The 14,847-nt window shown below is 49.5% G+C and overlaps 3 protein-coding genes across 3 annotated transcripts; all 3 read right to left on the bottom strand.

Annotated features, from left to right (window-relative positions):
- Positions 1–246: 246 nt before the first annotated feature.
- Positions 247–807, bottom strand: GUITHDRAFT_152957 (hypothetical protein; the record flags this gene model as incomplete). Its single annotated transcript, XM_005831327.1, has 3 exons — positions 247–501; positions 577–674; positions 725–807. The coding sequence occupies 3 exons, from the start codon at positions 805–807 to the stop codon at positions 425–427; spliced, it is 258 nt and encodes an 85-aa protein (XP_005831384.1). The 3' UTR covers positions 247–424.
- Positions 808–3,784: 2,977 nt separating this feature from the next.
- On the bottom strand, positions 3,785–4,531 carry GUITHDRAFT_57058 (hypothetical protein; the record flags this gene model as incomplete). Its single annotated transcript, XM_005831326.1, has 1 exon — positions 3,785–4,531. A coding segment is annotated over one exon (747 nt), but the record flags the coding sequence as incomplete, so codon positions are not given.
- An 8,824-nt stretch (positions 4,532–13,355) lies between these two features.
- GUITHDRAFT_109523 (hypothetical protein) lies at positions 13,356–14,806 on the bottom strand (the record flags this gene model as incomplete). The annotated part of the gene is made up of 2 exons (XM_005831325.1): positions 13,356–13,432; positions 13,483–14,806. Coding segments are annotated over 2 exons (1,401 nt in total), but the record flags the coding sequence as incomplete, so codon positions are not given.
- Positions 14,807–14,847: the final 41 nt, after the last annotated feature.

Here is a 14,847-nt window from a genome sequence, read left to right as displayed (position 1 = left end):
CACTTGCACCTTTGAAATCCCTTAGCTGTTCAACCCCTCCCTCCCTGCCTCCCTCCCTCCCTCCCTCCCTCCCTCCCTCCTCTGCTGAAGCCATACACAGGTATTCCGCAAGACGGGGGTTGGAGCACGAGGAAAGAGCAAGCGGGTCAAAGGAGAGGCAAACCCGCAGCCGATTGTGTAAGGGCCTGGAAGAGTTTTGAATTTTGAAAAAGAGAGAAGTAGGATGCCTGTGAATGCTGCATAAACCATTTCCTACACATTTTCATTGTCTTGCTCAGTTTGTGCTCTGCGATGGTAATCACAGCTCGACCCCTTCAAGGCCTTTGCTCTGTTTTTCTATGACAAAAACTACATGTTGAACCCAAATGCCGCGCCCATGTCATCCTTCGATGCTCCACCAGATACTGTTGTTACAATGCACTCCTCAGATGTAGTTGTTTGGATGCCAGAACTGAGGAGCTACTCCGTTGCAATCAAAGGCTGGAGGACAAGCAACCGAACCTGCCAACACCAACATGCATCACATACTGACCTGAGAAACCCACCCGTCAACACAATTTTTTGGGTTATGCTCACCGTCGTCGCCAATGAGAGAAGGATCGACTCCTTTCAGCCCGTAGTAGCCCTCATTGTCTCTCGCGACACAGTTTGTGCCCCCGTCTCCGCATACTCCGCTGCAACCAACACCAGTCAGTTACAAGTATCCAAACAGACCTATGCTCACGTATCATACTCGTCGTAAACACCCATCGGCCCTCCCATCCCCGTGAACTGGAGCATTTGTTGGACCAACTTTGTGATCTGCATGAATCTGTTAAATCTCAACCTGCACATATCCTAACAGCTGTGCATCCCAGCAAATTGGAGCGAAACTAGCTCCATATTATCCCTCCCCTTCATCAGATCCTTCCCATCCTCCACCTCTTTTCCTCCTCGTCTCCTCCTGTTCCAATGCGTCTTCTGCCCATGAGCATCTCCCACTCAACATCCCCACCCCTCCTTGCATTCCCACAACCGCTCACTTACCATCGCGACTCTTCGGTCCTTCCCGGGCAATCGTAACGGAATATAACTGCCCGCATCTTCATTCATAAACAATTTGAAAAATGAAGAAAACTTCCGAAATCTAAAGGGAAATTTTCAAATTAAGCTCTACCTCACTAAGTCGGTCCGATCACAGACCGTATCGGACTGTCCGACACACGGCCCTGGCAGGCCCGAAGGCCGAGTCAGCCAGGGCCGCCCGGGTCGGCGGCCGGGCGGCCCGGCCCGCAACTCAGAGTGACTAACAGGCTCGGGCGGGGCCGTCCGGCGATCCGAGTGAACGTTCACCCGGAGAGCGGCCCGGGCCGCCGCCCGCGGGCCCGCCGGTGATCGGACGCCGGTGGCAGGCGGCCGCCGCTCAAGCCTGCAGTGCCAGCCTTGAAATTGACTCAGTGACCGGCGAGCCGCTACTACCGGGAGTTTTTGCTCATGATCGGACAGAGCCTCGAAACGGTTTGAAACTTGATCGACTTGGCAAGTTAAGGGGCGTTTTGGTTCGCAGTGCCGGGACTAGTAAGCCCCCGTATTTATGAATTTCCGTAGGCCTGAGTGTCAGTGAGTGACAGAGAGGATAGAAATGGAAGTGAGAGGGTTGAGAAAGAGAATGAGGAGAGTAAGGAAGAAGGAAGAGAAAGTACGGTAAGAGAAAGGAAACATCCGATTGCAACCGTTCCAGTACACACGGTTACACCGGGACGTCTGGGCTGATCTAGGTTATGAGCCACTTGCGGCTTTCTCTCTCTCACTAGAGTCGCTGCCAGCATCATGGCATGTTGAAGGCCCCTCGTCAAATACTCTACGGGCAGCGATGACATGGCGGGACTGATGAGATCGGATGGCATGGTCACCAGTTGCTGATGGGTGTCTATTGTACGGTGGAGTTTCATTATGTTGAATACCATACACACTTATGTGTTGACATGATTCATCAATTTACTGGTTTGTTGTGGGTACGACGACGCGGATGAATTGTGGTTCACTTACGGCCCATCATAGTCTTCAGCCGTCTTGTTCGAGCAGCAGCGATACCGCATGAGGTGTCATCAGCCTCGGTCTTGGAGGTGAGAAAGACAAGAGAAGCGTCAACCGCAACTGTCCCTGCGCTAGAGTGACCTCGTTTCCACTTGCGAAGCTGCTTCTCAGCGAGATGCTTCGATTTCTCCACATCGAGATTCGCAATCCTGTCAGAAAGCAGTCAGAACATAAGGCATCATCGAGGTAGATTTACTTGTTCTGAATGTGAAATGCAGTAAGAAGCATGTCATCTTCTTCGACCTCTTCGATCTCCTCTTTGAAGCACTGCTGAAAATTCAAATTGCTGTCTGCATCTATCAAATGATCGCATGTGTAAGGGAAAAAGCTGTTTCCCGAAGCACTGAAAGCCTCGGTAGAATCAAAGGGAGAACCATCGCCATGGCTTTCCAAGTTTCTATCGGACAACCTGATTCATCGAGGTCAGAAAGTAGATGGTAGAAGGTTGAGAATACCTTTCGACATCTGAGATGATCTCGCAGTGGTCTGAAACTCTTGCATGGGCATCTCCGACTCTATCGACATCTGACCGTGCGTCTCCGACTCTTTCGACTTTGAACCTCTTGTCGAAGTCTGAGACTGTGTTGGCTTGAGCTTGAGTCTGATCGTGTGTCTGCACATCTTCACTGGGATGAGATGATTGCTTCCTCATGACTACCCGTCTTCTGTACAATATGTAGATTGCAATAGAGACCAAGAAAGCCCCACCACCACCAGCAGCAGCTGATATGATGACAATGGATGAACTTCCACTGCTGCTGCTCTTGTTCTCACTCGACGTCGCTGTCGGGGCGGCTGCAATCCCTCCAGCAGCACTCGTGGAGTTCTTGTTTGCCTGCGAGGTTTCCTTCAAGTTGGAGATTCCCACGAATCCTGTTTGTTTCTTGATGTTGTTATTCAACTTGTTCTCGGACAGCGTCGAAGCATAGTTGACAATAGAAAACTCGATGCTGTAGGAATAGCTTGCTCTTCTACTGAGCTGCTGAAAGCTCAACAAGATCACATCGGAAACACTGACTTGAGCCGTTTCAGCCACTGCTTTGATAAATAGCACCTGGTACTCATAAGAAAACTGAGCTGTTGTGGAGAGATGCACTTGAAAGCTTGATGTAGACCCCTTGATGCATCTTCCTTTAGAAATACCATCACATCCACTCCAGTAATACCCTTTCTTGCAATTCTCCTGTATACAGGAACTGCAGATTGTATCGGAAGACTCAGAGCACGGAGTAGATACATATTCTGTCTTGGAGCAAACAGTGCAGTTAAAACATATTCTATTCATATTCCATTTGCAGTCTTGAACCAGATATTGTCCGGAAGAGCAGGAGGTGCATTGCTTGCAATTTCCCAAGTTGTCTGCATTGCATCCTATAACATATTGAGATTGACCGCAGGTCTTGCATGAGTAACAGTCGTTCAACTTGCTTGAGCCCGGGGCAGAGAGGTGGTTGGCAGGACATGAGACGCATGCGCCCGTGGTTGAGTCCTGATATGAGCCTGCAGGACACGGCTTGCATCCGAGGGAAGAGTTGACATATCCTGGCTGGCAGAAACAGCTCGCTACCGACGCGCTTCCCGGCGCTGACGTTGAGTGTTGAGAGCAGGGTAGGCAAGAAGATGCCCCATAGCGCTGAGAACTGTACGTCCCTGCTGGACAAACCTTACACTTGCCCGAGGCACTTGCGTCATAGTAACCTGGAACGCAAACGCAAGAAGCTTGTGCCGACATCGTTGTGGTTGTATTGTGATCACAACTTTTGCATCCATCATTGCCACTCGTTGCCTTGTACTTCCCTGCCGGACAGGCGCTGCATCCTGAAGGAGCCAGGCTGTCATATCCCTTGTTACAGAAACATTGAGTCATGAGCCAACTGCCCGGCTGTGAGTATGAGTTCAAGGGGCAAGGCGAGCACTTGGTGCCCTCCTGGTAGGTTCCAGCATTGCAGTTGGAGCAATCCTGTTTCGAAGGGTCGCAATGACAATCTGAGAACTGCGAAGAGCCAGCGCTCGAGGTGTAGTTGAGAGGGCAAGTTTGACACCTTCCGTTACCTAGAACATCCTTGAACGTTCCTGCTGGGCATGGAGTGCATGTTCCGTTCAGCAGGAAGCGACCAGGGGAGCACTCACAATCCGCTTGCGAGGTGCTGCCTGACCCTGCCGTGCTGCTTCCGTCCGGGCATGAAGTGCACTGGGTCGAGCCCTCAGAAGCAGCGAAGGAACCCGGTGGACACATGGAGCAAGCATGCGACGCTGACTTGTCGGTGAAGTACCCGGGACTGCAACTGGTGCATGCAGACTGTCCCTGCGAATCTGAGAATGTTCCCTTGAGGCAGTCACGACAGATTTCGCCGTTTGCAGAGAATGTCCCAGCACCGCATGGACTACAGCCGACGTCGGAGTTTACCTCGCACTGCTTGGAAATAAAGAAGCCAGCAGAACAGTTCGAAGAACATCGTCTACAGGATGCCTGTCTGCTGTTGCTGCATGGGAAGTATTGAGTTGCTGTGTAATACACCTTGCATTCAGAACTTGAACTTGAGGTGCTTGTGTCGCATCCCTCCAGAAAGTATCCATCACTGCAATCGTACTGTCTGATGCAGCTGTCTAGGCCTAATTCCTGTGCCGCAAACACCACCAGGGGACTTTGCAGATTGCTGGAAGAGCTGAGGATGGATCTTCTTCGGACTAAGGTCCAGTTACACTGACAGATGAGCACTCCTTGATCGAACTCTGACACGTCAGCTGAACATACCAAGCCTGAATTTGTCTGCTCCACTGCAACACAACGAATTTGAGACCGAGCCATCTCTCTCTCGTAGCCAAACAGCTTTGATATGAAGATCGGGATCCGGATCCGGACTGCTGACCAAGGCAGCATTTGGCCCCAAGATGTAGAATGAAGTGAAGTGCGTATCAGATCTGAACGAGATAGGAGAGACTGGTTGTAGAGAACCTCATTGAACGAGAACGCATGGCTTGACAGGAAATACTCTTGTCCTGATGCCGATGGGTTTGCATTGAAGATCATTGAGACATTCTTCAACTTGAGATTCTCTTCAGACCTGCGTGGGATCGGCAAGACAAAAAGGCTTGGCACGCCAGCTGTTCGTGCAGGATTAGCTCGGATACTAGATGCCACAAGACTGGAGGTGAGATCGTTCTGTATCCCTGGAACCATAGACTGAGAGAACAGCTTCAGGCTTCCATCAAACGTTTCGCTGACGTTGAGCATGTAAGAGAGCAAGTTTGCTCCGCTCTCATTCAATTGATGCTTCATGAGCAAGCACGAGCTGTAGATGTCGGCAGCGGTCTGCAGTGTCACACTCGATTGAATAGAACCTTGATAACCTGTTATCAAGGATTCTAGCAGTGTTGTAATGTTGGCAATCACCTCATTGCTACTAGAAGCAATAACGTTTGTAACAGCTGATATCGTATCAAGTACCTGAGAATAGTAGCTTTCAGAGGGCAGCATTGCGTCTGCCTCTGAGTATAGAGTCTGCAACATGAAGGCAACAGCTGACTCAGCACTCTTCGGTGAAGAGACCTGCAAGGCAGCAGCAGAGATCAATTGATTGGCACCAAACAAGTTTCCCTTCTTCATCGCACTGTCTACAGAAGCCTTGACTTGTCCCCAGACGCTCATCAAGTCCTGTGCAAGCATTCTTCGACGAGACCATCCGACCTCTACTGTGTCGACTTGACTCTGCGCTGTGGCACCTTGACTGTCTGTGATCTTGGCAATGACAGAGATAGTACCTTGAGGGAGCTGCATCTGAATGGAATTCATCATGGACGGCGGAAACCAATAAGTCTTTCCTGAGGAGAGGATCGAGAACCCGAAGGAGTAAGTGAGAGGTACGTTCACTCCTGTCCAACCAGAGCATGACATCACGAACGTGTCAATGAGAGGTCTCCCTTGCGTCGTGCACGTCGAACCCTGGGGTTGCAGGCATACTGTGCACGAGCCACCAGAAGGTGGAGCATTGAGCTGTACTGTGAGCATCGCCTCACCAGCAAGAGCTCCCAACTTGCATGCCAAGGTCAAGTTGTACTTGATTCCAACTAAGAAAGCAGATCCTTGGACAATGAAGTCATACTCGCTCCATCCGAGAGGAAAGATGTTCAAATCGGCGGCATCAACATTGGGATTCGGTACAATCTTCCATGATGGACTGCTTGCAGGGTTGTCACAAGTTCCTTGCAGAGCCAGGCGATCCGATGAGCTGATTGCTATGACTGAGTCAAATCGCTGCACATCGCCGTAAGGGAACACCTTTGCCACTGGCGTATTCGGGCGCGTCACGTGTACGGTCATAGTAGCCGAGGTCGGGTTGAAGCCAGGCTTGAGGACATTGACAGTGAATTGATAGGGTGAAAAACTTGTTCCTCCTATCATAGACGTGTTCACGACAATCTGAGAGTCCGAGGGGAATCCAATCGCTTGTCCTGAATTCCCAACACATGCTGAAGCTGCACCGGATACCACATAAGTGCATTTCCACAAATATTGCAGATTCCGAGCAGCGTCAGTTGCAAGGTTGGGGTCGCGTGAGCCGCTCGCGTCAAGCTGGAGCAAAGTGTTCACTGGGACCGAAGTTTGCGAGCCTCCAGCGATGGTCGCTATCAAAGGAAGAGCAGAGGTGACCACTTGATAGGTGTAATTGGTTGAAGCTACTGAATTCTGTTGAGATACAATCAGCGTGAAAGTGTATGTCTGTCCTGACTGTAGAGCTGACCATGGAACCCAGAGGATACTGTTTGCTTGGCTGGTATATCTCCTGAGCTGCTGATTGGCTGCAGAACTCGTCCATGAGAAGACAATGTTATCCTCTGTAAGTGAGCACCGCGAGAATTCAGCCCCGACTGTCACAAGAATGTCTTGATTAGGTGAGACCGTCAGAGGTGATGACGGCGTGAACTTGACCTGAGGGATGGGACTCTGGATTCTCATCACATTGATGGTCGCTTGTGAGCTGGAGATCCCCATGAAATCGATGACTGTCACTGCTATGATGTAGTTGATTCCAACTTTCATACTTGTAGATCCTGCAGCAAACGTCAAGCTACTTTGAGACCTAGGATACTGAGCTAGAGTGCTATTCAAGGTGTCATCATTCAGGCAACTCCACTGATAGGCGAGTGAGCGGGTGCTGGATGTCGAAGTCTGGATGATCAAGGTTGAACATGCATCGATCTTCTGGGGTCCGTAGAGCTGCACGAACGGACGAACTGGGTTCTGTGGAGATCCTACTGTCGCAGATGACAGCGAATTTTGAGAGATCTTATTCACTGTCCTAATGTTTTGTACTTGTATGATACTTCCAGGTGTGATGCTTGCACTCTGACCAAGTTGAATCGTTAGCTTCACATTCGATACCCAGCGACAGGTTGGCGATGCTCCCAGTCCATCTAGAGAGGTCAGAACAAAGTTGCAGGAAGTGTAAGAGCTGTCCATTCCTGCTTGATCGGTTGGTTGGTCAAAAGAGAGGCTGATGGAACTGCCATCACTCTCGAAGTTCGCGCTCGTCAGCTCCGGCGCGGCCCAGTACGAGAATCGAGCTGAGACTGAAATGCTAGAGTCTGACAAAGATGACACAAGAATGCTCACGTAAGCACTGCCGGCTTGCAGCGAACAAGAAGCGCAAGTGAAGTCCGGAGGGACGAACGTGAGGTATAAGCCTGTGGCATTGATGCTTTGAAAGTTGACTTCAGGAGCTGTCAAACCTCCAACTGTCACTGACAAGTCGTTACGAGCGGAGTCAATAGATTTGTATGGCATTCCTACTGCAACAAGAGCAACGGGTATCGCTGAAACAGTAGAAGCAATGCATCCGCTGCCTGAGCACGCAAGTGACATCCTGTCATCAACCACGCTGATTGTGAAAGGAACTGAAATTGGTACAGAGGCAGGTGTAGAAAGAGAGATGGTTGCCTCAAGGGCTCCAATCGGGAGTGAACTCGGTACACCTACCTGAAAGCTCATTCTGTTCGAATCGTGTGTCTTGATCAATGAGACACCTGTGACACTCTGACCTTGGAATCCATTGAAACTGAAAACTGCTTGAGCAGGAGTGATTAAAGTTCCTTGAATCACTTGGATTGATTGTATCCAAACGTATAAGTTGTCCACGACAATCTCCAGCACATTGTCTGCGTTCGAATCTTGAAGTGATGTATACGAGATCGAGTTTTGTGAGGGGACTACTTGATTAGAGCAAAGGTCCTGCACGATGCACAAGGCCCTCACGCGGTTACAAGATTTGCAGAAGCGGACAGAAAGTACTGAAGGACTTGGAATGTAATAGTTCAACGTTGTCATGGCACTTGCTGAGTACTCCCCGCAGGTGCTGGGCAAGAGCGATAGGGTTTGTGTTGATGGTAGTCCGGTATACTGCACAGAAAGTTCTACAGGTCCTGTGTACACATATCCAAACAATGATTTGGATGATGGTGCGATGATAGTCATTTGCACCCCAGAGTCCGTCTCTATCAAACTCGTAATTCCGCATCTGATTTTACACACGCTTGCAACAGTACAGTTGCATACGCGTGAATTGATCGTTAACCTGAGGTTTGTCGTCGAAGTTGTTGGTAGATTCGACACGATAACAGTCAGCAGGTATGCCGAATCTCCACTCAAGCTCAAGTCAGTCCGGCCATCCACAGAGATGTCATTTACGCTTACAAATGAAACCTTAGGGGTTCCGTAGACGTTCAGTGCAAAAAGCATCGGATAAGTGAAGGTGTTGGTTGAAATCCTTCCAACCTTAACTCCAGGATTCATCGATGGTACTTGTAATCGAAATTGGACATACGTTGTCAAAGCTGTTGGGCCCACTAGAAAGCTGTATTGATTCGCCAACAACTGCCCAAACGCAACAGATAGTCCTGTGACTGAAATTCCTTTCTCATCTCGTATACCCCATGCTCCAACGGATACGTTTCCTCCAGTGTCAGGCACGTTACAAGTAGACAACACAGCCTGTGGAGGTATGAATGAATATGTAAAATTCACGGACAAACCTGATGCAACACTGAGAGCGATTGAAAGTGTCTTAACCGTATTGCTGCACGCTATGCTTAAATCAACCACCAGATTTCCACTAGCATCAGACAAACTATCAACAGTGGCTGAAACACCAGCAACTGTCAGAGACGATGCTTCCGTGGCACAACTCGACTTGAGGGCACAAGAAGGATTTGGGAAGTTGCTCAATACTGCAGTCACCCGTTGAGATGTTGAGTAATCCGAGCAAATGTATTGCGTTTCTGGACTGAGGCTCAGGATTTTTGGGTACTTAATTCCAAGAAACCTGTACGAAAATGTTATAATATGATCGATTACTTCCAACTGAAAATAAGCATTTCCGGTAAAATTTTGTGGCCTTGTGATTGAAATGATGGAATTGTAAGTAGTACAACCAGCCCGCGAACATGTCGAGACAACATCGATTATACTTGCGCTGATACTCTTGTCTGATTGCAATGAGGAAACATTGAAATGCGAGGGTGAAAGACCGGAAGGTAAATTTTCAGTCGTAACGAAAACTTGAACAGACAATTGTGGTCCCTCCAAAGGATATTGCAAGGATATGGAAGGCGGCGGATCTTTCTCGACTCGTAATATTATGGATGCTGTAAGGTACCTCGAGATCGCATCCCCACATTCCCCCGTAAATCCATACCAAGAGCACATCCAGGACTTAAACGGAAATGAAAGATAAATGGACATGTTGCCAGGGCTCCATTTCCCCGGTGGCTGAGCATTCAGCCATAATTTCGTTGTGCTAATGCTCGAAGACTGGACGGAGGCTTGGCATTGAATTTCGGGGTCATCATTGATAGCACACGAGGGAGCTGCGGAGGAATAACTTGACGAGTCAAACATTGGTATGTTGTTCAAATCCACATTGAGCTGCAGCACTTCAGATTGCCTAATTTGTTGAGGGCTAGTTCTTGATACCTGGATATGACCTTGTAGCTTTGGTAAAATCTCGAGAGTGAAGGTTGCTGACTGCACTTTAGAACTTTGATGAGAGCCAGCGACGTTCAAGCTCAACGTGCCAGTAACTGAACCTGTTAAGCTGCTTGCAGGAAGTGATACTTTCAAAACGCCATTGCTTGCAGTCAGACTGCTACCCGACAGAAGTCTGTAGGTCAACGGTTGCACTTGAAACTCGTTGGTATCGAGAGAGACTTGAAAGTCTGAGATGCTCATTGCCGGAAAGTTCTCCAACGCTATCTGGATAGTCTGCTCAGTCGCAAGGTTGAACTGCGAAGGAGTCACAAAGTCAACTCTCGCCGCAGGGATTTCATAACCAGGAATGCAAAATTGATTGCTGCATGATATCGGCGCGAATTGCAATATCCGGATGTAATCGGGATACATGTCTCCGCAGAAACTATCGAAGTCACAAGGAGTTATAAACTGAACAGAAGTCGAAATTTTGCGACTGAGACGTTGATTTTCAATTGTGAATATGCTCAACGACTGATTTCCAATCGAGTAACTCGATGGCAGCAATGCCGTTATCCGCCATTGATGACACTGTGATAGAGCGGCACAATTGGGAACAAGAGAAAGATTCGAGCAATTGAGTAGACCGAGCGTTACAACGAGCTGATTCAAATTCACCATGGGAAAGTTAGTCACCATCAGGCTGACTTGTGTTCGATATTGAAGAGTTCGACCAGCTACTGTCGAAGAAGTTGGAGCTTCCGATGGTTGTAGTGACGTAAGGAGAACTTCATTGTTGCTGTCAAACTGAAAGGGAAATGAAATTTTATATTCTTGGCCAGACGAGGTTATCATAACTTGAATGAGAACTTGTCTCGCATTTGATTGTGCAGGAATGGTGTATTGCACGTTATAAGTTGTTCCCGAGTATCGAGATACGCTTTTCACTGTCAAGTCTGTCATCACGCTTGACTTCATTGTCAAAGTGATGGAGCTGCCATTTGCCAGGGAAAAAGAGGCCGGAACATTCCGTACGTACAGATCGGCTTGAATCGCTGAGCCGGTAAACCCCCTAGTCGTTGATGGAGGAGAGACTTGCAGAGGAGCCGCACTATACAGCTGAAGCTGTGTAGACAAAGAAGATCCACAGGGGGACTTACAACCTGCTGGTGAGATAATGATGCTCGCTGACTGCCCTGACATGGATGGAGTACAAAGAGAAAGGTACAAGTTTAGATTGTCTGAGGTAGAAAGGATTTTGAAGGATCCGTACTCAGAGTCACATCTGCCACTGCCTGATCTGGAATCAAGGGCAACAGATCCAAAGGTTACTGTCAAACAGTAGGACTGATTTGAAATACATTTCTGAATGTTCATTGGGATGGGAAAATATTTTGTTTGTATCAAAACCGTCTGTTTGCCAGAAGCTAGTCCTTGCGTTGGAAACACAGAAACAATTTCAGCAGGTGTATGAACGTAAAGGAAATTAAAGTTGAAAATGGACATTGGATTGGTCAGCAGAGTAATTTCAACTTGTACGCTTGCATCGTTTGCATTGCCTAAGTTATACCTTGGGGTTGTAAGCATAATCTGCGTTATGAAAGAATTTGACTGAACAAGATACACACTTGCTGCCACATTGCCTGGTTGGATGGACGCGTCTATCAGGTGACTTGTTGTGATGACAGGGAAATTTTGAAACTGCACGCTCACTTGATCTCCGCCAAAGTCAGTTCCTTGGGAAATTGAAACCTGTGAGATGTAAGGTACCTGATCATTGTAATATTCCATGGAAAAGCAAAGAGATGGATTCACTTGACAGTACTGCGAATCGCATGTTGCGTTAGCTCCCTCTAAAATCATGCCTCGAATGAAAGTCTGATTTTTTGGTGGTGCCTGTGTTTGTAAGGATAGGACTGCTTGTTGCGCTGTGCTAAAATATTGTTCAGAATTGATACGAGTCTTCAAGGTTCCAATACAGACTGAGTATGTTGACATAGTTGGAATATTTGAAATCGTTAGCGACAAGAGAGAATCTTTAGATTGAGGCAGTTTTATCACTTGCTGCCCTCCACTCAGAGAAGAGACCTGTCCATTGCTTGATGATATTCGACTGATTCTTTGGAGAGAAGGATTTGAGAACACCAAGGGCTCGAATGATGCTAATGGAGCACTACGATTCAGCAAGTCAAAGACAGACATAGACGCCTGTCCAAGCGAGAACTGATCAGTGAGCATGAGGCTTAATTGTAACGTTCCAACACTGTACATCGGACCATCCTTTGAGCAGGAAAACGGTTGAACAGTTATTGTTCTCGAAGAAAGTATCCACCCGAATTGTACTACGATATCAGAGCAATTAAACTGTTTGATCTCAATAGAAGGACCCGATCTCAAGGCAATCACGCCAGGCACGTTGTTGATATGAAAACTAATCGTTCCACCCAAATTGGATGTAAGAATGTTCGTTGATGGCTGTATCGATGTAGATGGGATGTAAGGAGATCGAGCTTTCAGATACTGGAACCCACTGAGGACACAATGAGCCTGATTCTCATCCACTTTGCACACATCGGATGATTCCATTGGTAAAGAAGAAGCAAAATCTAAATGAATGTTCACTGTTGAAGGAAGAATCAGAGCAGGCATTCGAAAGCTAATCACAAATGTGCTTGTACATGTAGCACAGGGCTCGGAAGCGACAGCAGAAACTGCGCTCACTCTTCCATAGTTCAGGTCAGTTCCATCTTGATTTGTCAAATATATCTTCAAATCATCCGTTTTCAACGAAGATGGTGCATTTTGCAGTGTGACTCTGAGATCTACCTCGCTGAAAGTATATCCGAACGAAGGAATGAGTGTTGAAAGAGCCAAAGGAAAAACTTTGATGACTCGCACATACAGGGTTACTGACCTGAGACAATCCAATCTGCCACCACAGAGTGATATGAAAATTGAAAAATTTCCTTCCAAATAAACAGGGTACGAAATAAGCAGAATCAAGGAAATTGTTTGATTGTTGCTCTGAATTGACCATGATGGATCAATCTGAGCTGTGAGAGGAGACCAAGTCATCGCCACAGGATTCAATGGGTATATTTGGTCAGAGTGAACCAGAAGATGAATGCTCGACGATCCTGTGAATGATGGAAGAATTGAGCTGTTTTGTGAAACAATGGAAGGATATTGGTAGCATGACCCCTGATGGAAATTCGAGCAACCATACCTATAAGATCCTGACTTGCATGGAAGATCACTACAGTTCAGACATACTGAGTCCGCATTTCCAGAGCAGTTGCGAGTTACATACTGAGAGCTAGAACACACAGAACATGGTGAGCAAACGCCCAAATGCCCCAAACCACAACCATGTAAAAAATGCATATCCGGACACTGACGAGCAGCGCAAGAGAAACACTTGCATCCAAAACTAAAATATTGACCTGAGCTACATTTCGACAGAGAAAAACATCCAGTCAAACTAGAAGCATTCGAAGCATTGCACCAGCGCCCTCCCCAGCCCAGCTCGCACTCGCAGCCCCCGTCGCTCTCCCGGCAGACGCCCTGCCTGCTGCAAGTCCCGTTGGCCGTACAGTAGACGGAGCAGTTGGGCCCGTAGAGGTCCGCCGCGCATCGCTCGCAACGAGGCCCTGTGAAGCTCTCCTTGCACACGCAGGACCCGTTGACGCACAGCGCCCGGCCTGCTGTAGCGTTACAGTCTCGGGCTGACAGACAGCCTGACGGCGCCGCTACCGTCGCGGAGGTGTTAGATACGTTGCACCAGCGCCCTCCCCAGCCCAGCTCGCACTCGCAGCCCCCGTCGCTCTCCCGGCAGACGCCCTGCCCGCTGCAAGTCCCGTTGGCCGTACAGTAGACGGAGCAGTTGGGCCCGTAGAGGTCCGCCGCGCATCGCTCGCAACGAGGCCCTGTGAAGCTCTCCTTGCACACGCAGGACCCGTTGACGCACAGCGCCCGGCCTGCTGTAGCGTTACAGTCTCGGGCTGACAGACAGCCTGACGGCGCCGCTACCGTCGCGGAGGTGTTAGATACGTTGCACCAGCGCCCTCCCCAGCCCAGCTCGCACTCGCAGCCCCCGTCGCTCTCCCGGCAGACGCCCTGCCCGCTGCAAGTCCCGTTGGCCGTACAGTAGACGGAGCAGTTGGGCCCGTAGAGGTCCGCCGCGCATCGCTCGCAACGAGGCCCTGTGAAGCTCTCCTTGCACACGCAGGACCCGTTGACGCACAGCGCCCGGCCTGCTGTAGCGTTACAGTCTCGGGCTGACAGACAGCCTGACGGCGCCGCTACCGTCGCGGAGGTGTTAGATACGTTGCACCAGCGCCCTCCCCAGCCCAGCTCGCACTCGCAGCCCCCGTCGCTCTCCCGGCAGACGCCCTGCCCGCTGCAAGTCCCGTTGGCCGTACAGTAGACGGAGCAGTTGGGCCCGTAGAGGTCCGCCGCGCATCGCTCGCAACGAGGCCCTGTGAAGCTCTCCTTGCACACGCAGGACCCGTTGACGCACAGCGCCCGGCCTGCTGTAGCGTTACAGTCTCGGGCTGACAGACAGCCTGACGGCGCCGCTACCGTCGCGGAGGTGTTAGATACGTTGCACCAGCGCCCTCCCCAGCCCAGCTCGCACTCGCAGCCCCCGTCGCTCTCCCGGCAGACGCCCTGCCCGCTGCAAGTCCCGTTGGCCGTACAGTAGACGGAGCAGTTGGGCCCGTAGAGGTCCGCCGCGCATCGCTCGCAACGAGGCCCTGTGAAGCTCTCCTTGCACACGCAGGACCCGTTGACGCACAGCGCCCGGCCTG

Source organism: Guillardia theta (genome assembly GCF_000315625.1).
Source record: "Guillardia theta CCMP2712 unplaced genomic scaffold GUITHscaffold_40, whole genome shotgun sequence".
NCBI lineage: Eukaryota > Cryptophyceae > Pyrenomonadales > Geminigeraceae > Guillardia > Guillardia theta.
The sequence above is the reverse complement of the archived record's forward strand: the minus strand, read 5'-3'. Positions and strand labels throughout refer to the sequence as shown.